Raw genomic sequence first — 26073 nt, 5'->3', positions numbered from 1 at the left:
TCATGTGGAAAAAAATCTTTATTATCATTTGTAAGCGCGGACTTTACACAAAAAAGTCTGCCAAACGGGTGCGGTGGTGACACACATCACGTGATTGAGCGGAGCAACGCTCGACTGCGCACACAGGAAAGGTGACCTGGTCCATAGGCTCCGACCAGCTTCACTCGGGGGCGCCTCACCGGGGGAGTCTCGGCCCCATCAGTCTTTACCCTCCTCCGTGAGGCTGTGCAACTCAAACCCCACAGATGAAGGTGCTCTACGATAGCAGGATGACGTCGCGGTGAAGTCTTGGGGTCTCCGGTGGACCCCAATCAGAATCCCACAGACTGTTCCAGGAGGACTGCCTGGGAAAGGTGAACGCTCACAATGGAGGATGGAAAAAATGCTCACAGTGGAGAACCGCACAGAGAAGACTGGCCAGATGGGTGCAGAAAGGAAGGTTTTACACAGAGAAATTCCAGACCCTGAAAGGGATTGGGAAAGCTAAGCCACTGCATGATCGTGTGGTCACTAAGGCACAAGGCCACGACAAATCCAGACTGCAAGTATTCCAATGGCTTCCTCTGGCTAGATGGAAATGTATCTGTCCAGCACCTGGCGGTACGGGAGGCTAAGTCGTGAGTGCTGCTCGGCACAGCCCAGACCACCACCGAAGGGGCTGGGCGAAAGGCAGATGCAAATGCAGCCCCAGTTGTCCAGATGTTTGGGGGCTCTCCCTAGGTATCGGAGTCCATGTCGCTGTCCCCCCCAATGGAACGGAAGTCCTCGCTGTCGTCCTCGTCTTCGCTCAGGTGGACCTGAGAGAGCACGCAGGGCCCGTGCCGCCGCCCCGCATCTTCTTCCTCCTCTTCCTCGTCCTCCTCCTCCTCCTCACTCAGCCCGTAGCCCGCGCTGCTGCCCAGGCTGGCAGGGTGCCGGCGGGTGCGCCCCTCCCCCTCCTCGTAGCTGCCATAGCTAAGAAGAACAGGAAGCGAGCAGGAGAAGGGGACGTGAGTATCTCACCCATGAGAGCAAATCCACAGCTTTCGACTGATCACTACAGCTCCCTTCGGGATCACCGTCAGAGGCCATCAGCAACACTTTCAAATTAACCAGGAAGAGGATGGCTGTGGAACAAGGGAGTCACGGAGAGAGAGACCGCGGCCCACCTGACGTTGCTGTCCTCCAGCTGCGAGTGCTCGGCGCCGTCCCCCTCGAAAGACATCATGCTCTCGTCCTGGTCCAGCCCCAGCCGCGCCGTCTCCTGGTGGACCCGCGGCTGCTGGGGACGCATCCCCCCCTCCGGCTCCGAGTCGCTGCCGCTCTCGCTCAGGTGGAACGCTGGGGGGGACAAGCGAGAGGTCAGACGTGCTGCCTTACCCACTCGGGCCCAGGGGGGAGCGTCCCCCTGTGGGCAATCTGCTTGGTTCTTGATGGGTCGATCGATTGCCCACATGGGCAATGAGGACCTCACTCTCCACCACAGAATCTCAAATGTTATTTCACACGCACACACACATTCCCAGGCACGCACACAGGCACACACACATTCCCAGGCACGCACACAGGCACACACACATTCCCAGGCACGCACACAGGCACACACACTCCCAGGCACGCACACAGGCACACACACACTCCCAGGCACGCACACAGGCACACACACACTCCCAGGCACACAGGCGCGCACACAGACACTGCATGCCCACTGGCCACTGGGGCTCTGACTTACAGGAGAACGGGTTGTCTCCCTCTTCCTCGCTGGCTTCATCATCCTCGCCGTCCGACATCAGCAGGTCCTGGTACAGCACGCTGGCCTGCGCAGGCCGCGATGAGCCTTCGTCGTCGTCCTCATCCTCGCAACGCCGCTGGGACAGATCCTCGTCCTCCTCTTCCAGGTCCCCATCTCCATCGTCCGCCTGGGGGAAGACAGGGAAGAAGAGGGGTGCGCAGGAAGGTTAAAACATCTTTTTCTTCCACTCCTTGCTACACTATTCATCTTGTATGTAGCTTGTCAGACCAACACATTCCCTAACCTGACAGAGGCAGAGACTGTGCAGGAGAAGGAGAAAAATCAGCCCTGATTTCAGATCACAACCTTTCGCTTTAACCAGGAGAGAATGCAGGGCAATCTGTAGGGGCTTGGAGCCCAAACTAGGCTTTAGGGGCTTAGTTTTTCTAGCATGACCAGAGGAAGGACAGAGAGGGACACCCAGCCCCTCTAACACACCAGTCTCTAAATGCTCTGTCAGTCTCAGTCATCATTCTGAAAGACCACCACGGTAACCCATCAAGACCCTTTACAATCAGACAATTCATCATTATGTCTGCCACTTCCAGATCTCTGATCTATGTAAGGATATTGAGCTCCCTCCCACACCCGGTCCTGGAGAGCTGCAACCCTGTGAGGAGCACAGAGGGAGAGGGTGCCCGGCCACCTCATCACAAGCAAACACGACAAGCAGCCCAAGAGTAAGAGACAGGACAGAGGAATGAGGTGTCAGCCCTTCTCTCCTTCATCTCCATCCCCCCCCACCCCAAGGGAGGCACAAGTCTTACAGGAGTTGGGGTCTTGGGCTTGCCATCATCCTCTTCCTCAAATCCTTCTATGTCCACATCCGACTCTTCCTCACCGAGTCGGCCTCGCCCATGACGCGCCTGGAAATGGGGGAGAGACGACGAGGGGTCCAGGAGCGATGGAGAGAGAGGAGCCAACAGCAGATGAAGACGGGAAGAGAGAAACAGGCGACAAAGAGAGACGGAAGAGTGGCGGCAGGGGACAGAGGCCAGCGGGATGCCAACAGAGGAGGGAGGGAGGCAGAGCGGACAGAAAGAAAACAAGAGGGAAAAGACGAGATCATTCACCAGCAGAAACAAAGGGCATTCAGCCATGCTTCATCACTCTCCCCGCCCTCTCCCTCATTCCAAGACTCGGATTATTCTCGACTTCTAATTTGCCCTGCCAGCCTGTCTGCTCACCTGCCCGCCCCTCTTTTCGGGCGTGGTGGTGGGCGTGGCATCGGCGTACAGACTGGGATCCCTCGGGAGGCTCATGGATGTGCTGGAGTCGTACAGGTCAGGAGGCTGGGGACAGAGAAGGCGGTGAGGTCACAAGGTTGGGGAAGAAGACACAAAATTAGCTCCGCCCACGTCTCCGTTTTTTGGACAAATTCTGGTAGCAATATGTTTCGGGGGTTACCTGCGGGGTGTAGGGCCCAGGTGTCATGGGGTCAAGGCTCTCCAGGTCAGCCGCATCCAGAGCTGCCTCCTTGGCTGTAGAGATGTCCTTCTCCAGCTGAGTCAGGTGTTCATCATACTGAGTGAGGACAGACAGCACATTCACATATTGAAGACAGGCAGCGCTGTTTGACACCGACCGGTTCGGCAGGAGCATGACGCACTGATCGCAAGAAGATAGTGCCATCGCACAATGAGAACTGAGAAGTTGCATGCTGGGACAGTGACTGAAGACAGAGGGAGCAGGGAGCACGACAGAAAGGCAGCCATTTCCTCACCTCAGCTAGCGTCTGCTTGCAGACATTGACAATCTCCTGAGCGGTCTTGGTGTAGGGGCTGTCGGGGCCTGAAACAGACAGACGCCCATGGTGAGAATGCATTCCCCAGACTTCAGAAAGGGGCCTTTCTTATATAGTTGACTACAGCGCCCACGCCAACCCCTCCACAAAGCACCGATTTCCCCCCTTCACACACTTACAGTCCAGCTCACCATTATACTTCACACTGTTGGTATAGATAAGATTGACATCATCGAGAAAAGCCTCTCTGTTCTGGTACTTGTGCTTTGAGATGTTCTGCAAGGATACAAAACCACAGACCCCATCAGCATCAGATCAAACCAATGAACAGACAGAGACCTTAAGAGAAAGAAAGGCTGCCCTCACCTTGCGGATGTTTTCCAGGTCCATGGGGTTGATGATCACCTTGTAATAGTCTGGAACAAACTTCTTATTGACCGGGTGATGGAATGGCCAGGACTGCAGAGAGAGAAAGGACTTGAGTTGGACAACAGTAGAGTACCAATAATACTCCGCTGCCAATACAGACAGGGGTGTAAACACTCTCACAACTCTATCTTGACTTCATTAAGCCATAACTAGAAGGAGTAAAGATGTTAACAATGGCTCCTTTATCCCCCCCACCCCCCGAGAGCAGATCAAAACATTAGAGATTAGAAGACTCACGTCCGGCACAGCCATCATCTTCTGCGTGACGATGTTGTCAAGGATGAAGGAGAAGGCCACCTGGTCGTCGTCATCCAGCAGGGGGTTTATAGCCTTCTCTAGCCTCACCAGCCTGTCCTCTTTCTAGAGGGAAACATGAGGGGAGCAAGAGGAACGCCATGTCACAGGGGAAACCAACATCGGATATCACTAGATATCACTAAAAGCCACCCTGTGAAGACACTGACCTCCTTCAGCTTCTCGTCACACAGATCCAGCATGGACTGCGCAACCTGGGTCAGAGGATGCTTTGCACCTGCAGCGAAATAAGAGTGGTCAGGACTTGAGTGCAATGCACATCTAATCTCACTGCTTTAACGCCTTTACCATGCGCTGCTTATGCATGGAAAGTGGACAAAGCTGCCCAGACATGCTGCTGACACACATGCTTCTTTCAAAAGAGAAGCCGGAGAAGATCCCTGGAGTAACCAATGGCCTCCCAATGGCCTCCCAATGGCCTCCCAATGGCCTCCCAATGGCCTCCCAATGGCCTCCCAATGGCCTCCTCTTGCCTGTACCCTTTCTTGTAAAGTTTGGGAAGCGATGACGATTACACCGTGATGGGTAAAGGGGTTAATCGGCACATTTATTCCCCCCCTGCCGCCTGTCCCCCTGTCCCGCACCGTTGTAGGTGATGCTGTTCTTGACGATGAGCTCCACGCTCTCGCGGAACTCCTCCCGCGACGGGTACATGCGCTTGCGGACGTTCTCCCGCAGAGTCTGCAGGTCCATCGGCCGGGTGATGATCTTGTAGTAATCCTTCACCACCTTGGCGTTGACGGGAGTGTGGAAGGGGTAGGTCTGAAGAAAAGAGATCGCCATTTTATGACAGCTGCTTTAGAGGTTCTTCATTTTTCCTTCGGTCATTCCGATTATCTTACAGACCGATTTTTTACTCTTCTGGATTCCCCCCCCTCATCTTACATCTTTTCATTTCTTTTGTTCACCGGTGGCTTGGAATGTATATTGTACACTGCTCAGGGAAATTGCTAACGTCACACAAAGAAACTTTGAACAGAACAGAAGAGGAAGAGAAGAGAGAGGTGTAAGAGAGCAGACAGAAGGGTAAAAGAACACTTATTCCAGGGACGTAACAGATCCACAGTACAGGGTGGAGTCAGAAGAAAGACTAGGGGTGAGGGAGCGGAGGTTCACAGAAGGATGAAAGGAGCAGGGAGAGAGCCTGAGAAGGGCTAGAAACTGCGAATCAGAGCAGGAGGAGGAGAGGGCACTCACGTTGGGGTGGTCCCGCATGTCGTTGATGATGCCCTCGAGGACCGAGGACAGGGTGACCATGGGGTCCGTGCGCCGGCGGTGGATCGACTTGTGTGGGCGCTGTTGGGAGAGCAAACCCACGTCAGGCGAGAGACGGGAACGAGTGCGGCACCGCAACGCCACCGAGCTCTACCCTGAAGCAGGGCGGGACCGGAAGGAGGCTCACGTTGAGGTAGTCGCAGTGCACGGTCGTGCCCACGCGCCGCTTCTTCTTCGGTGGCAGCTGCTGCTTCGGGAACTTCAGGACCAGGGACTTCCTCCGCACCTCGTCCGCGCTGGAAAGTGAGGTGGGGTAAAGACAGAACAGAGCAACATGATATTCAACAATAAATAATTTCTTACACTTAAAAAGTAGTGTAATTGTATAGTGCTTTTCTGGACACTCCACTCAAAGCGCTGTACAGGTAATGGGGATCCCCTCCACCACCACCACCAATGTGTGGCCCCACCTTGATGATGTCTCATCTGAAGTACAGAGCCTCTTTTTACAGTATAGTGTCCCCGTCACTTTACTGGGGCATTAGGACCCACACAGACTGCAGGGTGAGCGCTCCCTACTGGTCCCACTAACACCTCTTCCAGCAGCAAGCCCAGCTTTCCCAGGAGGTCTCCCCTCCAGGTACTGACCAGGCTCACACCTGCTGAGCTTCAGTGGGTTACCAGCTGTGAGCTGCAGAGTGATACAGCTGTGGGCGGTAGGTTGTACAGTGCTGTTCAGTACGAGGGTGTTACACAGTCATCATGTTCAGTATAAGAGCTAGCCCGTTACTGTACCTCTCAATGAGCTGCTTGCCCAGCACAATCTTAGTGCCCTCCACCTTGATGAGCTCCTCGTTGTCATTGTGGATGACCGTCTTCTCCAGCTCCTCCTCCTGCTCCTCCGTCATGGCGACCGGGTTGGAGGGCGGGGCATTGGTCTGGTAGTACAGCGGGCAGAACTTGTTGGTCCTCATGTGACCAATTGCACCGCAGGCGCCACACTTCAGCTGGAGCGGAGAGAGAGGACACAACAGCGAGACCATCAACGCCAAGTCCGACAAAGCGGGCCTGCAATGCAGACCTGCTCAAAGAGCGGCAGCACATTTAAATCTAAATAGGGGAGAATCACATTGTAGTAAAGGCAATACAAATTTGAAAACATAAATAATTCACAAAGAAGGAGCACGTGTGCAGCTGAAAAGCCTGAGATCATAACACAGACCTCAAGATGGCCAAGTCACAACTATCACTAGTATTTCAGGTGGGTAGCTGCGTCAGCATGTGTAGGCTGCAAAGGAACAAGTTATAGGTTTATTCCATGCTGAAAAAAAGAAGAAAGAGAACACAACGTTTCAGCCGTGGAGCCTTCTTCAGGTGTGGAAGAAGGCACACCTGAAGAAGGCTCCACGGCCGAAACGTTGTGTTCTCTTTCTTCTTTTTTTCAGCATGGAATAAACCTATAACTTGTCACTATCACTAGTATCGCTGGTAGTGACCTACTGACAGTGTCAAGTATGAGGGCCCAGGGTGGGTACCTTGAGATCCGGGCGCTCCTTTATCTTCTTGGGCTTCTTCTCGGGCGGGCCCTTGATCTTCTCCTTCTCCTGGTTGCGCTTGAGGCGCCGCAGCTGCTCCTGGATGCGCCTCCGCTCCTTCCGCATCTCCTCGCGGTGCTGCTCGTCGAACAGGGCGAACTTCCGGCTGCGTGCCAGAGGGGGGAGCCGGTGAGCTCGCGCGCGCGCGCGCGCGCGCACGCACGCAAACGACCTACGGCGGACTACGAGGGAGGCTCACGAGGAGGAAGAGGGACGGGCCGCGAGCAGCCCGGACTCACATGAAGTCGTCGTCCTTGGTGGTGCGGATGCGCGTGTAGGCGTCGATGACGGACGGCTTCCTGACGGTCTCGCAGCGCACGTACTCCTTGCCGTCCTCATCGCGGAAAGTGCGGTAGATCTTAAGGCGCCGCCCGGTGGCCGAGGAGTTAAGGCTGGTGACCGAGGAGGCGTCGTCATCCTTGTGGGAGCTGGTGGACAGGGCACTGGCTGCACGACACACCAGAATGACACTCCCATCAAACCTTGCACCTGGGCTGGACTGATGCGTTGCCAGTCAAACCCTGCACCCCGGCCTTACTGGCATCTGTGCCCTTCTCTTTCTCTCCGTCTAGCTACGATCCAGTCGAGCCCCGCTTGGTTAATATTATTGGTTAAAAACCTAAACGGATCTTGACAACCTCTGTTGCCAGGTCTGTCACTCAGGATGACGTGCCCCCTACAAAACCAGACAGGTTTCAGGTCAGGAAATGGCTGCGTGAAATTCTGTGGGACTGAGCTGCTGCAAGCACTGTACTGTGAACAGCTCATCTTGTGCTGCAGTTAGTCTAGCTCCGACATATGAGTTACCAATAAAATGAAAATCCAAGAGAAAATTTTGATATTGATGTAACCTACCAAATGTTTTAAACGTTTCATCGTCTTTCTGCACTATTACAAATAATTACATAATTTCAATGTGTTTTAGTTTTCCTAATTAAACCTCAGAAACAAAGTTTTATTGGCACTGAACACTTCTCGTAGCTTTAATAAATCCTATAAATCACCCAAGCACTGCACTGCTGAGCAAGACATATGACAGGTCGCACACAAGGGAAGGCCATACAGCCCATTTAGCCCGTGTGGTAGCTAGTTTTAAACTGATCCAAGAACCTCATCCAGCCATTTCCTGAAAGAAACCAGGGGATAGGGTTAAGCAACAAGGCTAGATAGTTTGTTCCACCTCCCGTTGGGTAGAGTCTCCCTTGCCCCTCTCATTCTCCAGACTCACAGCAGCCCTTGCGGTCTCGCCGGTCCTTGCGGTTCTTGTCCCGGTCAGGGCCACTGTCCTCGCCCAGCAGCATCCTCTGAAGCTCCTTCCTCTCCTGCTCCTCCCTCTCGCGGGACAGCTGCGAGCTCGTCTTCTTGTTCTGCAGCATGTTCTCGATGTTCTTGCCCATCTCCTCGAAGTCACTGTCCTCCGCAGAGCTGCTGTCCGTGTCGGTGGACAGGACCTCCGTCGACTCCAGCACCCTTGCGGTGGGGAGGGAGGCGGGTATTAGCGATTGCTAGAGGATCTGACTCACTGCACCCGTCTACAGCAAAATCAGTAGTGTGGTTAAAGAGCCATATGGCATAAGACAGTTGTACTATACACACTTGAAAAAGGCTTAACAGCCAAAAGGGTCTTTTCTTTCTACTCTTCGGTGTGGAATAATCCTTTACTTATTCCTTTGCAGCATGATACTGCTTTAAACCACAACTCAGTCTTCTGATTTCCACATCATTTCACACACATGTAACCCATGATCTGGAAAATGAGAGGTGAGTGATTTTTTTTTCCCCATCAACCCTGCGGGCACATCTCTTCCATAAACTAACGGGTGAATACGAGCATGCGCTTCTTTTGCTGGCAAGGAAAAAAGAGCCAGGACCACAGAGAACGGCCTCTGGAAGCAATCGGAGACAGAGGTTGGGAGCGACAAAGAGGTTTCTCACTTGTTCTGCAGGTCGAAGATGCGCTGGCACTCCTCCTTGTACCTCTCCTGGTGCTCTGCCACGGAGAAGCGAGAGCCCCGGGCAAACTTGCTCATCGGGCCCTCTCCAGAGCGCGCCTGCTCCGTCGACATGGTGCGCACCACATCGATCACCTCCCAGCGAGACAGCTTCTTAATCTGGGGACACAGCCAGCAGGGAGCTAGACACCGACCCAGTTGTTGGACAGGCACTGCATGTTGGTCCTTCCCGCTACACTGCCATCCAGCTTCCCTCCTACACCAACCAGCTGAGCAGAATGGCTCCTTCCACTTATCTGTTACCATGGAAACCCTTTCCACCAGCCTGACCCCTCCCTTCTGCCCACCTCTGGCCCAATGCGTTACCTCTTCTTCTGGAACCCCGAATTTTCGTAGAAGCTGTTTGGCATTTTTAAGAGAAAGCCGCCTCAAGTCAGCGTCTGTCCCCGTCACGGTCTTCTTGGCAGGCTGGGGCTCCTTATCGTCCTGTAAAAACCACCCACGCACACGGGAAGGTCAATCCTATTTCTCGAGATTTTGCCCCCCCCCCCCCCTTCAAGCATGCCGAAGAAGTCCGAAGAAGTGCAACTCTATAAATGAACATGGTGACCTTTCAGGCTCAGGGCACAGCCGTCTCCTAGCCTGAGCTCCTCACACAGACCACCCAGTTTAATAGACTCCACTCCTCAAGCCTGCCAGAACCCAGACCCCCCCCACCCACACAGAAAGAAACACAGTGACCGAGAAAGACAAAGAACTCCTGACCTTCTGCTGCGTTGGCTTGTTGGGAACCTTGACGTAGGAGAAGCCCTCCCCACAGCCTGTGGGGTCGGCCACTCCCGTCACCTCCAGCAGACACTTGCCCTTCATGGCCGCGATGAACGCCCGCGTGGTGTTCCAGGGGGCCGTGCGCACCTGCGGGGGGGGGAGGGGGAGAAAGCGGGGAAGAAGGTGGACAATTAAAAGAGTAGCAGAGTCTGCTGCACGTAACTAAAAGGTAGACCTGCAAAAAGCAGGACTTTCTGTAACCAAGGAGAAGCCGTCAAGGAGAAATATGTCAGGCACAGCGAAGACAAAGATCCTGGGGGTCAGAACCTCGGATCTCCAGGAAACAAGGCTTAAGCATGAAAAACAAACTCCAGCTGGAAACTCTGGAGCTCTGAAGAACTGGAAACAACAATAGAAGTCAGAACATTAGGACACGTCATTTGTTTTGCATAAGGAAATTTACTTGCAAGCTTTAAAGGCCTGCAGGGCTAGTGGTTATTCAATTCAACTTTATTGTCATTAAACTTACACAGGTGCATAGTATAATGAAAAGTGTTTCTCATTAGTCACTCAGGTGCAGTACATAAATAGGACAGAAGATAAGACAATAGACAGTAACACAATAGCAATAACAGTAACATGTAATAATATAACATAAATAACATGTAATCAAGTAATCGATTACTAGGGGCTGCACCAGAGATGGAATGGCACCCAGGACCAGCACCTGGTCATGCAGAGGGGGATACCCATCTCCCCACCACAAGCAAACAATACAAGAGGGGAAGAACATGAAAATGACTCCCTGTGGAAGAAAGCCCATGTGAGGGGGAATGATTTGCCCCAGGGCCCACAGAAAGGCACCACCAGCAAAACTGCAGTCTCACCTCATCATCAATCTTCATCTGGAAGTCCTCCTCATTCTCCTCCTCGGGGGCGAAGAAGGACTTTTCTCCATAGCCGGCATCCTGAGCGGCGCAGGGAGAGACAGAAGAGAGACATCTAGACGCATCAGCACTGGTCATCTGACTTAACACGCACTAGCAAGCAGCTCTCTACAGCACAAATCAGTAGACAATCTCCGCTGTGAAGCATTACTTCCAATACTAGTACAGCTCATAGCATAAAAACACAGATTTCCCTTATGTTTTGCTTGTGTTTTAACACACAGAATATACAGTGAAGTCCAAGTACTATGTGTGGAAATCTGGTACATGGACATATACCACCAGCCAGTGATGTTGTGTACCTTGAGTCTCTGCTCGGCTACCAGCATGCTGTAATAGGCACAGCACTGCTCTGGAGACACCATGGCCCGGATCTCCTCCTCTGTGGGCAGCCGGAAATCTGGCTTCAGCACCCACCAATTGGAGTCCATCCCTGGAAGAGAGAAGGGCAGAAACAGGGAGGTCGGTCACTCCTTCACAGAGCCAAGACACATGTTACTCAAGTATTTTCCACTGCATCAGGTCAGTGTTTAGAGATTCCTAATTTCAGAAAGGAACATCTCAAACAGCCTCGATGGGCATCCAGAAGAATCAAAGATTTATTCCCTCTATTTGGTTGCGTTTCCAGTCACATCCAGAATTCTATTCCCTCTCTTCTCTTTTGTATTGGGATTTCCATCATCCTGTCCACTATATACACATCTCCTCTCCCCCTCTAGATGAAGTGAAGCTCTGCTTCAGGGTTAAAACCTGTACTGGTCTGTTACAGCAGCAGCAGTTCTATTGATATGGAATAATTTATACATGTAGGGACCATCATAGGGCATTAGGAGAACTTCAGACATTGCTGCCAAAGGACACCATCACAGGATCTAGGGAGACCAGGCCAGTGCCTTCAGACCATTGCTCCCTGCTTACCCTACAAAGAGGGCTGCCAAACTTTCAGCACCTCTAAACATTGAATTTTCTGATTCTAGCAGAAAAAAACTGTCAAATGACATGAAGCTCATGTTCTTTCGCCATGTGAACAGCTGTGAATAAATCAATGGGAGCTCATGGGGAGCTAGAGGAGGGGTCACAAACTGCCTCTCGCCCAGGCCCACGTGCGCCACGCTCAAACCCTGAGCCCGGCCCGGTACCTGTGCGCTTGAAGTCGGCGCACAGCTTCAGCCGCTTGCGGATGCTGCTCTCCGAGTGCGAGGGGAAGGCTTTCTTGATGTCCTCCATCCGAATCCGCCGAGGCCTGTCCTTGCTCTTCCAGAAGAGCCGGTAAATGAAGACCTGCCCGAGGGAAAAGGACGAGAGAGAGAGAGAAATAAAGAGGAATGTCGACCTCGGGAGTCCTGATCACATACGTCTCTGGTGAAGCTGCACTTTCAGCACAAGCACGTCCCCTCAGACTGGACCGAGAGCAGTAGCACCTCTGGCTTGTCAGTGATGTGTTTATTACCTGTGATCACTGAAGATTTCGTTATTTTCCCCAAGAGATAATTCATCTAGGCACTGAATGAACCACGCTGGCAATGTGCACATGACTGAATGATAGAATAGTGGAGAAAAAGCTTAAGGACACAAGCCTAGCAAAACTGATTTTTGGAAAACAGAAGTGTAGTCCGTTTTCATGAATTACTATTAATCTTATATTTCCATATTGTTATTGTTGTTTCATAATTCTGCAAAATATGAATATTTCTATGCCATTTGCTTTTTTTGCCTTTTCAGTCCTCCAATCTCTTACCTTTCACTTTTCCATTACTATTCCGGGAACAATATGCTCATGTGTTTCAAAAGGGTACTGTTAACATGCTCTGTAACTGCTGATGTAAACTGCTGACCAAGCATCTCTGACGTGAAGTTGAAAAGATGAGGAGAGAAGAGAATAGAGCACAATAGAGATCTCTGACAGCTTTCCTCATGCTCAAGCCAAGATGCCCTTCAGCACTGGCAAGGGAAGAGTCATAACGCAGGTCATCGAACAGAGCAGGAGGTGTAGACCCGTATACAACGTCACTATCGATAGGTCACTGCAGTGAGCCTGTACCTGGAGGAAGTCGCGGATATGCGTGTTGGCACGTTTGGAGTTGGGCCCGGGCACCTCAAACAGCGGGCACTCCTGGCCCACCACAATGATGTCCACCAGCTCGCGGACATAGTAGCCCTGTCGCGTGCGCAGGATCAGGAAGTCCGTCTCCGGCATCTTGTGCAGGTAGATGGGGGCGCGGAAGAGGTTATTCTCAAAGGCCTGGGGGAGGTGGATGGGAAGACCCATTAGAAACACCTCATGCAACACACCAGAGAACCACAGTCAAGCTGAAAAAACACGCAGTGCTCCTGGAGCAGCACATTTCTTCCTACAAAGGGAGAGGAAAGTGTCAGTTATCCCCCCCCCCAAAAAAAAAATCTCCTTGCTTTTCAAATTCTTTCATTCGTCCTTTGCACTGTCTGTGATTTGTTTCTCTTTCTTCTGTTCCTCTATCTTCTTTCCTGTCTCACTCCGTAAATTGTTTCTGCTTATGAACATAAGAAGTGTTACAGATGATTAGCCCATCTCTAAGTACTTAATACTTTCAGAACCAGTACATCCCTTCAAACTGGACCCAGAATAACAGCAAGTGTCGCTTATCAGCGGTGTGTATTTACCTGTGGTTAATGCAGATTTAGTTATTCTTCCTAATAATTCAGCTATGTTGTAGATAATAGCTAATAACCTGAGGACCTCATCCAGCCATTTTCCTTTAAAGAAGCCAGGTGAGCAGATGTAATGACATGGGTAGCTTGTTCCATGGTGCCTCCTGTTCTCGTGTCCCCTGGTTCCTGTTTCCAGCGGGTTAACTTTGTCAGTGCCATGGAGGATTCATGTCTATCCTGCTCCCATCCCTCTCTGCTGCCCCCGCCCCTCCCACACTCCTCGCACCTGCAGCAGCTGTCCCGGGTGCAGGGACCCCAGGAAGGGGGAGGTGTGGCAGTACACCGTCTCTCCGTACTTGCAGTCAGGCGCCCCGGGATCCTTGCCTGGTTTCTGTGGAACGGAGCAGAGCCGTGTTAGCGCCGGATGCCGAACCCAGCGGCGAAGTGGTTGGGAAGAAAAAACAACACTGGCCACCAAATTCCTGTCCCCTCCAGCATCCCCAAATCTACTCCTAATGACAGAGCATGCCCAGCCCTCGATTTCCGAGCACCCGGTTTAGGAAATGTGCTGTAAGGAAACGTGCCTTTTAGTAGCCGGTTTTTGCAGCGATGAAGTGAATTTTTCTACAACGAAGGTATAGTCGTACGGAGGACACCATCCTCCTCGCATGACAACCCTCCACAAGACAGGTCCTCAGTGCGTTTGCCTTCTTAAAATGTTTACACCTCTATTTCTGTTGTCCATCTGTATCTATCCTAGTGGGTTAACAAAGATCATTATCATCTACAAGTTCATCTGAAGTTCAAGGTCAAATTTTAAGAGGCTGAGAATTTTAGCTCAAATGTAATGCCGGGTGATTTTCGGTTTCGGTTTCCAAATTTCGAAGGAACGAAATACGGTCTCAAATCGAGGGATGGGTGTACTCGCAGGAAGCAAGACACTGTGTACTGCTTGCCTTTCACATTCAATGACAACTGAGCAGCACAGACCACTGGAAGCGATGCTGGCAAGTCAAGTGCGCAAGACGCGGCTCTCACCCTCTTGTAGTAGTTCTTGATCTTGGTGGCCATGCCCACTTGCATCATGAGCGGGGGGTACTCCTCGCTGTACTCGGCCAGGATGAGGTCGCCGTCCTTGCCCGTCAGGTCCTGCGCCGTCCGCATGAAGAACATGTCGCCGCCGCCGGAGGCCTGGCGCTCCTGCTCCCGCATCTGAGACAGGAAGACGAGCGGGAGAGGGCGGTGAGCACGGGCCACGGAGGAGGGAAAGGAGGAGCGTGGGGCAAAAACTGGACCGAGACTTTGAGAGAGGGAGGATGAAAGATGGGGTGGAGACCGAGGTCACAGCCCTTTCTTCCTGCTGGCCTGAAAGGGCCGGGCAGGGAGGGGGAGGCGAGGAGACGACAGGGGCCCCAGACCTTGGCCTTCTTCTTGATGTGTTTGAGCAGCGGCTGGACAGGGTGGGGGCCGGGCTGGGACAGCACCCCGAAGGAGTACTTCTTCAGGGTGGGCCGGTGGAACTGCCGCAGCTTCATGGGACCCATGTGGGTGGGGAAGAACGGTTGCCTCAGCTCCACTGAAGGGATGGAGTGCTACAGGGACAGGGGGAGAGGGGAGAGAGAGATTGACAAAGACTCTTTTGGCACTAGTGTCACTACAAAGCCAACCTGCCAGATTCCTATTCCCGATGAGGATAGTGCTCTTCTTTAGCAGGAGACATAAGGACCAATACCTGATCCTAGATGGAAACAGTGGTCCTTAAGGAAACCAGCATCCTACCCTCCCCCCCGACCTCCAACAAAGGGACAGAATCAGAAAAATCTCAGGGCTTTCATCAGATCAGCCCTGAGCAGGCAAACAGGAGAACAGATCCATCAACCCTGTAAGGGAAGCTCACTGCTCTCCCAGATCTTCTTTAATACCCTACCTGGATGATGTTGCCTCCGAAGGTGCCCCGCAGACCCTGCTGCTTGGGGTAGTAGAACTCATCATTTGACAAGTTCCAGGGGTCCTTCACCTCTGGCTGGGACATGTTCTGAATAAAGAGAAGGAGCAGGTGTGAGTAAAGACGAGTGAAGGAGATCCCCCCCCCCCCTTTCCTTCCTCTCTTTCCTGCCTCTGACCTGCTGGGGCTCATCCTTGATGACGCCAGTCTTGCCCAGAAGGATGCGGCTCTTCTTCAAGGCCGATTCTTTCTTGTTCTCCTTGGAGGGGGAGTTGGAGGTCATCTCCTCTTTCTCGTCTGGGATCTCTGCAATTTGCGAAAGGGGGAGAGGGGAGATGTCAGATGGCCAAAGAGAGGAGAGAACGGCAGAGAGATGGGTGGAGAAGGAGAAGGGAGGAGTACCACCTAGGATGATGTTCTCGTCATTGGGGTCCAGGGTGAGCACTGGTGGGGTGGGCATGTCGTCCATGGCCTGGTCATCCCAGATGATGTTGTCCTCCCAACGGCCGTACACCAGCTCCTCGTTATCGATGGGGAAGATGGAGAACCAAGGGGAATCCTCCTCCATGGAGACTGAAGGGATGGGAGGAAGGAGCAGAAAACTGCAATATAAGATCAGCTGGGAATGGTCATTCACAGGAGTCAGCACAGCGCTTCTCTCTGCCAGGGTGGGGCCCACCGAGCCAGCTCGGCAATGTCAAAACCAGCTCTCCCCACCCCCCAGACACAGGGGCACCGCCTGCTTCCCAGTGCTTTCGCCACCAACTCGTCAGCTGCACAAGCATTTGCATCGAACCCCATGTGATCCATAAAACCAAGACGGCCCTCTATCTCATGCGCACATCATCGTCATTTCAAGGCCGTTGAGAGAGGACACTGTGCAGCAGGAAAGTTTTGCTGAGCCTTGATTTTGACTATAGGTACTATACAGCTATCCCACCACAGTGTACGTGCTGTTCCATTTCAGTCTGCAGGCACACTATTTAGCCATCTGCATCTTTTTAAATTTTTACTAGTCAAATTTCAGTGGCTGCTTCCCAGCAGCTACTAAACTCCAGGTCATACTCATCTCTCACAAACTACATTTACAACTCTGTCCCACGCTGTCTGCAGACCTCAGTCTATACACTGTGTGACATGCCCTTTACCCCACTCTTCACTTTACAATCCTCTGTTACAGACTGCATCCTCTCAACGCCATATTCGACCATGTCTACACCTTGTATTTCAGCCTGTCCAGTTTAGGTTTTCATACTTCTCCCTATCCCTAAGTGCACTGTCTATAGAGCTCAATCTCCTATTGTCCAGTTTATTTTCTTTATCCCTAGACAATGCGTTTTTTAAGCCACTACCGCAGTCTGTACTTTATTAATAGGCTCTAAACTGTGTCTATGCTTGTAGAACAGCCCCCTACCCTAAAGTAAACTGTCTGCAGGGCAGGTCTCTATACCAATCAATAACACTTCTGCAGCCCTCTATCCCAGAATGCCCTCTACCTAAGTCTGTGCTTTGCCTTGGGTCATGTGTCAGACTATTAACAGTGCTCTGTCTCCATCTGTACTGTGCACAGCCCTATATTCCTCTTGAAGTCAACGTTACCCTGCTGTTCCTGGGAGTGTTTGTCCCGAATCTTGCCGGAGCCCTGGGTACCGGGGGGGGTAGCTTTGGGCAGCGGAGGAGGGGTAGGGGGCACCAGCTGTGAGTTACTGCGGCTAAGACCTGCACAGAACAGACACATCCCATTAAGAGTGGCACGCTCCTTAACTGAGAGGTCGGGGTCAGGTAACTGAAAGGTGCAGCATAGTCAAACGGGAAGATACATTTTGGCAAAAAGTGTGAAAATGGAAATAAGACTCCCAACTGCACAGGGGTCGTTTTGGATTGCACATAGAGATTCTCTTATATACAACTGTACCCCTGCAAAGTTTTTAATGCCCTCAGTCTTATTCTGCATTAAATTCATCAGCCCTGAACTAGCCATGGAGCTAGAGGGCACTCACCCTGCTGGGCATTGTAGGCATTGGCGTTGCGGGTCATGCTGGAGGGCAGCCAGCCGGCCAGGCTGGCACGCTGCGTCTTGGTGCCCTTGTGCTTGACGTCCTCGCCGTTCCAGATGATGTCCTCCTCCCAGCGCAGCTGCGTCACCATGAGGAAGTGCTCGTTCTCCAGCAGCTCCGCCTCCGGCTCCCCTCCCCCCTCCTCCGGCTCGGCCTGCGGGCACACGCGCAGACAGGATCATGGGGGCGAGCCGCCTCTCCCCGCGGGACGGGCCGAGTCGGCTGGAGCTCAGCACCGCGGGGGAAGCGCCTGCTGCTCGCGCCCCAGGACATCAGCCCGGGGGTTCAGATGCATTTTTCAATCCAACCCTGACCTTTCACTGTCCCCGTCAAGATGAAGCACGCAAATATCCAAATGAGCAGAGCCCCTTGAGAAACGACGATCCGCTGTCTTCATTAAAAAGGTTTTGTTTTTTATGGCCGTTGGCAAAACACCACCTCCTACCAGACTGTCACTTTCAGAAGAGCACTCATCTACTCCTCCCGACAGCCCCACGTTCACCTAGCAGACATGTTTTAATAAGAAGGAAATTAGGCTCCTCTTTTTTTCAGCATGGAATAAACCTATAACTTCTTCCTTTGCAGCCTACGCATGCTGACGCAGCTACCCACCTGATGTTTTAATAAGTTCAAGTAGGTATCGGCGCCAGCACGCGCAGGCTGCAAAGGAACAAATTCAATTAAAGGCTTATTCCACGCTGAAAGGAAAAGAAAAGAAACAAATGTTTTGGCCTTACCAGAAGAAGGCTCCACAGCCAAACTTGTGCTTCTTTTCAGCACGGAATAAACCTTCACACGTTTTATTAAGCCTCACTCAACAAGTGGAAACCCACTAATTCGTCTTGTACTTGAAATCTGCAGCACTGACGTCACATGTAAGCAAAGCTGCTGAGCCTAAACGACTTCAAATGTCTGACGCAAGGTAAAAAAGGTGGATACTGCACACTGGTGGTGGTGGAGGGGAGTCCCCATTACCTGTAAAGCGCTTTGAGTGGAGTGTCCAGAAAGGCGCTATATAAGTGTAAGCAATTATTATTATTATTATAAAATGAAGAGGTTCATAGAGCACGCTTGCTTTGAGAGGTTTTTCTGTTTATGATTTGTGGCGAAGTGAAGGGTGCCCTTGTCTGCCAACAGGAGGTCGGTGGAAAGTGCCCCCCCTGCACAGCGGTGCAGACGCCACCCCACCCCACCAGGGGGCGCCCCGTCCCCTCGCTCGCCTCTCCGTTACCTGCTCCGGCTCTTCCGGCTGGGAGCCCTTCAACCGGAAACCGTAGTCGAAGCCCGCGCCGTCCTCCGGCACGCCCAGCATGTCGTACCACAGCTGCGCGGGGCCGTACCGCCACTCGGCCACCCGGGGCCGCGTCTCCGCCACCTTGTCCCCGTCCCCGGCGGACTGAGAGAACTTCGACTCCACGGGAGCCATCATGGTAATCTGAGGACAGAGGGAGGGAAAGGGGGAAACGTTGGAGACGGGACCAGGAACACGAGAAGAGTTACAAACCAGAGAGGGGAGCGTGGTTCAACGGAAAGGGAAGCGGGGAGAACGGATTGTTTCAGAAGACAAACAGAAAGACAACTGTGCAGGAACGCGTGGACTAGTCAAGCGGAAGAGCCCAGCGTTTCTTTCCAAATGCTGCTCTCCCACCAGAATGGAATCTGTCCTCTTTAAGACCACTACCTGACTATACAACAACCCAGATCCCATTAAAGGAAACAAAGCATTTTCTTTCAGGGCACCGTCTGCCATGTCAAAACTCAGATCGTTCAGGATTCGATCTTTTTTCGTCTGAAACAACCGCCCGAACGAAACTCACAGATGGATGTATTTCTCCAAACAGACTCGGCTGCGAACACCCCGTTTTTGTTTCCTAAAGTGCGTAAAAAGCAAGCTGCAGGACACCCACTGCTATCCTGGGAGAGTGACCGCGCCCGGCATGGGCCCCACAGCTGAGCAGCGCTGCGTTATCACTGCCCCCTGGTGGCAGCCAGCGGTACTGACCTCATCGTCAGAGAGGCACTGCTCTGGCGGCAGGGCCGGGGCGTACTCGTAGTCCCACCCCGATTTCTTCTCCGGCCCCGCCTCCCCGTGCTCGGGGTCGCCGGGCGGCGGCGTCCCGGGGTGCGGCTCCCGGTGCTTCTTCTTGCGCTTCCGCCGCGCGCTGCGCCACACCGACGGCATGTTCTTGCCGGGGCCGAACAGCCGCAGGAAACGCAGGACCTGGGGAGGGGAAAGAGGGATCAGAAGGACGCCGTCTGGAAGTGCGAACCTCCTCTCCAGGGAGGGCGGTCAGTCAGGAAGTCTGGTGCAGCGACAGGCATCAGCCCCTACATGTTCATCCCTCACACACAGTTAGATGCGCTTATTAAGGCACAAGGCAACGTGTTCGGATGTTCTCCCAAGACACTGCATCCAACCCTCTCTTAATTCAAGGGATCGGATTGTATCAGTGCGACAATCAGAGCAATCTTACTTTTTGTGCCAATTACAGTTACTGACAAATGGAAACTTTGTATTTTTAAGAATATATAAAAGCATTCATCATATGACTGAATATTTTTCTTAGTGCTAATTCTTCATTACTGTTAGTAACTCACATTCATGCACACTATAACACGGGACTGATCCTCTCCTTATCCCTCCATAACCCAAACCCAGGCTCAATCCTCCTCCGATGGGACTGATCCTCTCCTTATCCCTTCGCCCCCCACACCCCAATTACCTTTCCCGGACGGAATTCGGGGAAGAGGTCCGTGACGCTGGGCAGGAGCTTGGTGGCGTCCCGCTGCATGATGCCGGCCAGCGGCAGGGTCAGGCTGCCCTCGGACCCTCCCCCGGCACCCTTGCTGGGGCGATCCGTCTCCGACTCCGAGTCCGAGGAGCTGCTGAAGTCCACCTTCTCCCCCGCCGCGGACGGCGCGATGATGGACGGCAGGATGATCCCGTCGCCCTCGTCTCCGACTGCAGGGGGCAGCAGAGAACCACAATGTGCTTGTAGTCCTGCACATTATACATCTATTTTTTCAGAGTGCAGGTTGCAAGCATGTGGAGCCCCAGTACATTAACGAAAGCCACAAAGACAGGATAAACCAATCTCTTCTGCATCTATGGCATAAATATCAGAATGACCCTCTACATCAGAGCCAGCGTTCCAGACCTGCCAGAATATGCCAAGACTCTTCCGCACACAGACGACACTTGATCTTTTACCCAGATTTCCCCTTTATCACCATACACACAGTGTAACCCTGGTCCTGAAGAGCTCCAATCCAGCAGGTTTTGGAGGTCACAGTTAAATCACCAATTTCTAAGGACATCGAACAATTCAACTGCGGTCAATTAGGCAGCTTGTTAGATTTTGTAACCAGGACATCGTTTAAGCCTAAATCCAAGTACTCTTCAGATCTCAAGGACCAGAGTTTTCTTAACTGAACAGATTACCTACTGAATTCATCACTAGTTTACAGATGGTGCCAATCTTTAGGTGACTAAAGATGGTAAGAGTAACTGAATCAAGCCCTTCCAGAATCAGGCTTGGAGACCCCAGATGCAGAAACACAACTGGAACAGGTTGTTGGGAAGAGAGGAACCAAAGCCTCCCAGTGCACAGACAGAGAGTCCTGCCCCCTGCCTCACTGGGATAAACTCCAGAGGAACAGTTTGGGGAAGCCAATCAAGGCTAATCGGCAGTTTTTGGGTAGGTGGGAGGGAACGGGAGATGCTGGTGGAAACACTGAGAGAACACACAAACCACACACTGGCAGGAAGCAAAGGCTGGAATCGAAACCCAGGTCCCCTGGTGCTTTGATAACAGCAGTGCGACCCAGAAGCCTGTAAAGGTGTCGTAGTTTTCGGCCTCAGAATCGGGCGTCACAGGGAATGTTTAAATGCGGCGGCTAGGTATAAAGACTGAACAGAAAGCGAGAGCTGATGGAAAACTACATGTATTTAAGGATGGGCCACACTGTACCCCCCCTAACGTGATGCCTACCGCTGGGACCAGGAGCCGCGGGCTCGTCTCTCTTGGGCATGGTGGGCAGCACGGGCGGCGGAGGCGGGGGCATCAGCTTGGCATCGATGTCCTCGCAGTCGGCATCGTAGTCGTCGTCGTCGTCGTCTGAGGAGGCAGAGGGCCGGAGTGGGTGGGGAAACGCACTGTGCTTACAGAGAGAGGGACTAGCACTGACCACAGCTCTCAAGCCAGCACAGGGCAGGAAAACGCAGCTTGGCTTCGGTAATATTTAAGTCTTACTACACTTTCTGTGATCCTTAATCAGTCCTACACCTAGATTACCAGTTCTCTCAACATTTTTGTAATTACTGTTTGCGCAATTCCTACTGATATATGAGAAACCCACTTATTAATTGTTACTAATTAGCCGGTGGGATAGAGACAACTCCAGCCGAAGGAAAAAAAAGATAGTCTGAAGAGAACGTTTACGCCAAACACCAGGACGATGTCAGGATGTCAGAAATACAATACGCTGGTTCTAACTTTCCAAATGCAGCAAATATATGTAAAATAATAAACAGGTTAAAAAAAACTCTGCTTTTTTAGAGGTCATTTATTTAGTGTGAATTTATAGAACGTTAGCTTTACACAACTCTATCTGAAAGAGCTTCTATCTTAAGAGCTCTTGCAGACTGATTTCCACAAATACGGCCAGTTCTAACCGTAAGAAAGGGAGGGAGTCTCTTCTCGTTCGGGGGTCTGACCTGTCCGGTGGAGGGCCGGAAGGCTGCCCATGGCCTGGCGGTATTTCCGCGTCTCGTCCTCGGCGACCTCACTGATGTCCGAGTAGTCCACGGCGTCCTCTGTGCTCTTCACCCAGCCTAACGGGAACGGGGGAAGGGTTGAGCTGGCCAATCAAAAGGTAACGGACACCAGGAGGCTGTTCTGCCCATCTTGTTTACCCGGATGTCAAGATCTAAGAAGACTCTTGTTCAGTGTCCCCTAGGACCCCAGCAGTGACAGGAAAATCACTGCCGTGCAGTCAATATCTCCCTCCACCGCCCACAGCGCTGGGAGAGAACTCAGAAGAGAGAACACAGCTACGCAAAAAGGGTCCCTCTCCCCGAAACCTGTCACCTCGTCTCACAACCTGGCACTTGCGTCTCTTCCACTGCTGTCTCTCATTGTACTCCACACTCCCTGCCCAGCATCCCTGCGACTCCTCCTCCCTTACAACACTCCTTCCCTCCATTCATCCGATACCTCCCTTCCTTCCCAATCCCTCTCTTTCCCCTCCCTTTGCCCCTGCCCCTCCCCAGAAGGGGGGCGAGTTACCCTCCGCGTCTGTCCCCGATGAGTCCCTCTCATCCTGGGGCGGATCGTCCTCGCTGGCCGTGATCTCCGTGAGCAGGTTGCCCAGGCCCAGTGAGCCCAGCCCAGCCAGGTGCTTCTTTGACTCCTGGGAGACAGGGCAAGGAATCTCAGTCAGGCGAGATGGCTCTCAGATCACTACTGTCCTTCTGTCTCCGTTTCTAGTGAGCCACTCGGCAAGGACCAGTGACTGGATGAAGATGACATGAGCTTCTTTACTTTCTTCCTGCCCATTCTAACTCCTTGTACAGAAACAAAACACTCCTGTCTTTTTTTCTTTCAAAACAGTTTTCTACGTACTTCAGTAATCCCTACAGAAAGAGCAGCAAGGAGACAATCTTATTGTTGTACAATACAGCATCGTAGCCGACCAAACCTGACAAGCCTTACAGTTTTTTTTTTTTATCCTACACAAGGTCCATTTATACCTGCATCCTGAGAGCTATCTCCTAGGATCCGGATGTATTCTGTATGGGAACAGTGCATTTACACAAGTACTATTTCTGCTTACAGAGCTGCCTACACCTCTGCCCTGTATAATCTCTTACACCAACACAGATGTGTCAATGCCGTGGTGTATGATGCACAAACAAAGAGCAGAACTCATAGGACTGCTAGAATTAATCCAACTCTCTCTATGCTAGGACTTCAAACTGGAACTTATTTCTTGTCACCCCACTCTTGGCCTCAAGTGCCTGAATGAATAAAGGGGAAGCAGATAAGTGGTGACTATGTTTCTTGACATGCAGCGCCCCCTAGAAATTATATCTGCATTCTCCAATGCATGCAATAGGGTTTATATTATGAAAACATACGAGAATGCATCCTCTTGTCCTCTCATTCAGCTGTATTTCAGGTGCATTCCTCCCAATTGAAAAACACACGTGATTGTTTTCCCCAGGGAGAAAGCTACTTGATTATCCCTTCCCACTGCTGGAGGGGTATGTGTAGGCATCTCTAACAAACTCTCGCCACGACTGCGCAGTATGAACTACTGGGGGAATACTGCAGAAACAAACTTTTACAAAGCTGCCAGATCCATTTGAGGTTTTTCAAGCCACAGGTGGGTCTGTATTAGTAGAGGTGTTAGCCATTTCGGGATTATCTGGGGGTAGATTTGCACAGGCTAGTGTGGCGCATTCCAAGAGCCATCCTCCCCCCCCCCCCCGCCCCTTACAGTGTCCAGCACGCTGTCATCTTCCAGCTGGCCGTCCTCGTTGATGTTTCCGAACAGGAAGCCGGTGAGGGAGAAGGGCTGGTCCTGATCCTCCTCGCTGTCTGACTCCGACATCCTGCAGGCTGGGCAGATGGACAAGCAGTAAGTAGACAGGCAGTACGGACTGCTGAGAGAGATCCAATCAGGGCAGGACACTAGGGCAGCTTCTTGATGTCAATACTGACCCCTCGCCTACCGGTCTCTGGGAGCACTCTCACAGAGCCACTGGCCAGAGCAGAACGGTTACCAAGTGCGACTCCAAAAAACTATTTCTTACACCTTTTCTTTTGGGTATGAAATTCACCATCGCATCAACGTAAAGCCCTTTCAGAAGACTCAAAGGCAACGTCCTCACAGAGACAGTACGCCAGACCAGACAGTCCTGAAACCCGGATATTACATTCATCCACTTCATCCAATTCAGCGTCGGAAGGGAGCCTGAGTCTATCCTGGCCAGCAGACACAAGGGCAAGTTCGCCCAACTCACACCTGGGCCAATTTTCCCAGAAGCCAATTAACCCACTAACATGTCTTCAGACTGTGGGAGGAAACTCAACTAAACACGGGGAGAACGTACAAACTCCACACAGACAGCATCCCCGGGAACTGAACCCGGGGCCTGCGCTGCTAGGTTGTAGTGCTCACCACTGCGCCGCCCACCACAAATACTACACACGTTTTAAAACGAGAAAGATAATATTATATTCCCGCCAAATCTGGTCCAATAATCGTTTTTTTCTTTCCTTTGGTCGCAAACATACCGAAAAGAAACACTCCCGTTTAGATCAACATCGCACATTAAAGTATATCATGCTTTTAGTATGTTCTGTCCGAACACGGGCCAGTTTGTCTGCAGTGTGAGAGCACACAGAACAGTCCTCAAACAACATCGCAAACACAGACAGCTAACAGTGTGAGTGCAGGACAGAATCCAAGACACAGTCAATGCATTCTACAATTGAAAAAAAAAGATCATTACTGTTTGCTTTGCCACCAGTTGTGTCGTTGTCTTAGTTCTCCGCAGCTGGGGCCCAAACTGGATACTTCTTCTGTCTTACCCCCCAAAGAAGCAGCTATCTCCGGGACAGGGGTGAGAGACAGACCCGGAGACTCTAGCCAAAGGAACCCAATCCTCCTTTAATTTGCATGCACAGCCGAGTGGTCTCGCTGAAGTGATGCGAATCGTATTTCCATCCGTTTTTAAAATCAAACCTCTCCGCTCCCAGCGAAGAAACAAACCATTCCAGCTCACTGCATTTCACTGCTGCTTCCCGTTTCCTAGAGCGTCGCTCTTTACTTCCGCTCCTTACTGCCTGGCGGTCATTTCCCACAGCGCCCCCCTCCGGCAATAACCGGTACACCACAATCCCGTTCTCCGGAGATCTCCAGAACACGAACAGATTTTAGAATGAAATGATTTTATTTATGATTCAGAATTTCCTTAAAATAGTTAGCTGAGCCTATCTGTGTCGCTCGTCTTAACGGTCCTAAAAATAAGTTAAATTCTGAGAGAGCGGTATACTTTCAAATGGTCAGAAAGCGTCCGTCTGAAAAAAATGCATGCTTTCTTGTAAAGGAATTGGGATCGCCTTAAGATGGACTGGAAGACTTTTTTCGATGTATTAGCTTTTTTAAAATTGTATTCTTAAGAACTGTGCCAGCCCTCCCTCTGCCGGTCCCACCTGTGACGGGAGTTTGCCGCTGTCCCAGCAGGCGGCGCTGTCTCCCGGAGCCCAGCCGTTTACAGCCAGACCTCACTATGAGGTTCCGAAACTGTCAGTTTAAAGGGAGTTTTTGCTCCGAAGGTGCATGGAATAGAGTGAACAGAGTATAAAAACAACAAAATGACAACAGGAATGGCTGTCATGCCTCTTATCTCACACGCTGGAAGAAGAGTACTTTTTAAATCCCCTTTCCTCTACGGAATAGTCGCTCTGTACTTATAACTCAGCTTCTCTTGACTTAAACCAGCGTTTCTAAGCCCTTTCGATTAGTACTTGGGCTCCAGCTGCCGAGAGTGATGCGAGTCAGAGGACCCGCACCGGCCATCTGCGGTGCAGGATCTCACACACGGGGTTAATGGCGTTGCCGTTATGTAAGGAGGCGCCGTGTGACGCGGCTGCGCTGTCTCGCCTGCTGCAGCGCACAGCCGAGCCCTTTGCTGCGG

General features: G+C 51.9%; 1 protein-coding gene across 6 annotated transcripts; it reads right to left on the bottom strand.

The window, feature by feature from the left end:
- On the bottom strand, nt 1-25961 carry taf1 (TAF1 RNA polymerase II, TATA box binding protein (TBP)-associated factor). 6 transcript variants are annotated; one of them, XM_015351436.2, is made up of 41 exons: nt 25589-25961; nt 23868-23989; nt 22655-22778; nt 22084-22200; nt 21359-21484; nt 20090-20328; nt 19369-19587; nt 18598-18801; nt 17310-17520; nt 16909-17028; nt 15715-15882; nt 15488-15615; nt 15292-15399; nt 14783-14956; nt 14403-14576; nt 13651-13755; nt 12778-12978; nt 11876-12017; nt 11039-11169; nt 10677-10757; nt 9787-9936; nt 9388-9507; nt 9005-9180; nt 8298-8539; nt 7309-7516; nt 7010-7175; nt 6270-6481; nt 5662-5770; nt 5457-5555; nt 4844-5021; nt 4409-4476; nt 4182-4304; nt 3882-3974; nt 3695-3791; nt 3495-3562; nt 3179-3295; nt 2959-3063; nt 2539-2637; nt 1712-1898; nt 1149-1320; nt 1-954 (listed from the first exon to the last, which is right to left on the bottom strand). In XM_015351436.2, exons 2-41 carry the CDS (start codon nt 23979-23981, stop codon nt 717-719), a joined length of 5913 nt encoding a protein of 1970 aa, XP_015206922.2. In that variant the 5' UTR covers nt 23982-23989; nt 25589-25961; the 3' UTR covers nt 1-716. The 6 variants fall into 6 exon arrangements, with proteins under 6 accessions (XP_015206922.2, XP_015206919.2, XP_015206924.2 ...); XM_015351433.2 differs by lacking the exon at nt 25589-25961 and adding an exon at nt 24886-25560; XM_015351438.2 differs by lacking the exon at nt 25589-25961 and adding an exon at nt 24886-25560 and having other exon boundaries at nt 3707-3791.
- Between the last annotated feature and the right edge of the window lie 112 nt (nt 25962-26073).

This window comes from Lepisosteus oculatus, chromosome 8 (genome assembly GCF_040954835.1).
Source record: "Lepisosteus oculatus isolate fLepOcu1 chromosome 8, fLepOcu1.hap2, whole genome shotgun sequence".
In the NCBI taxonomy this organism is placed as follows: Eukaryota; Metazoa; Chordata; class Actinopteri; order Semionotiformes; family Lepisosteidae; genus Lepisosteus; species Lepisosteus oculatus.
Note: the sequence above shows the minus strand (reverse complement) of the source record. Positions and strands in the feature narration are given on the sequence as shown.

Bases quoted from the DNA above. Each gene is read 5' to 3' on its own strand.
- taf1 (XM_015351436.2), bottom strand. From the start codon at position 23,981: ATGTCGGAGTCAGACAGCGAGGAGGATCAGGACCAGCCCTTCTCCCTC. The intron at 11,170-11,875 runs GTACCGGGCCGG...TCTCTCTTCCAG, and splicing joins CGCCGACTTCAAGCGCACAG to GGATGGACTCCAATTGGTGG. The intron at 9,937-10,676 runs GTGAGACTGCAG...CCCCCCCCGCAG, and splicing joins AGATGAAGATTGATGATGAG to GTGCGCACGGCCCCCTGGAA.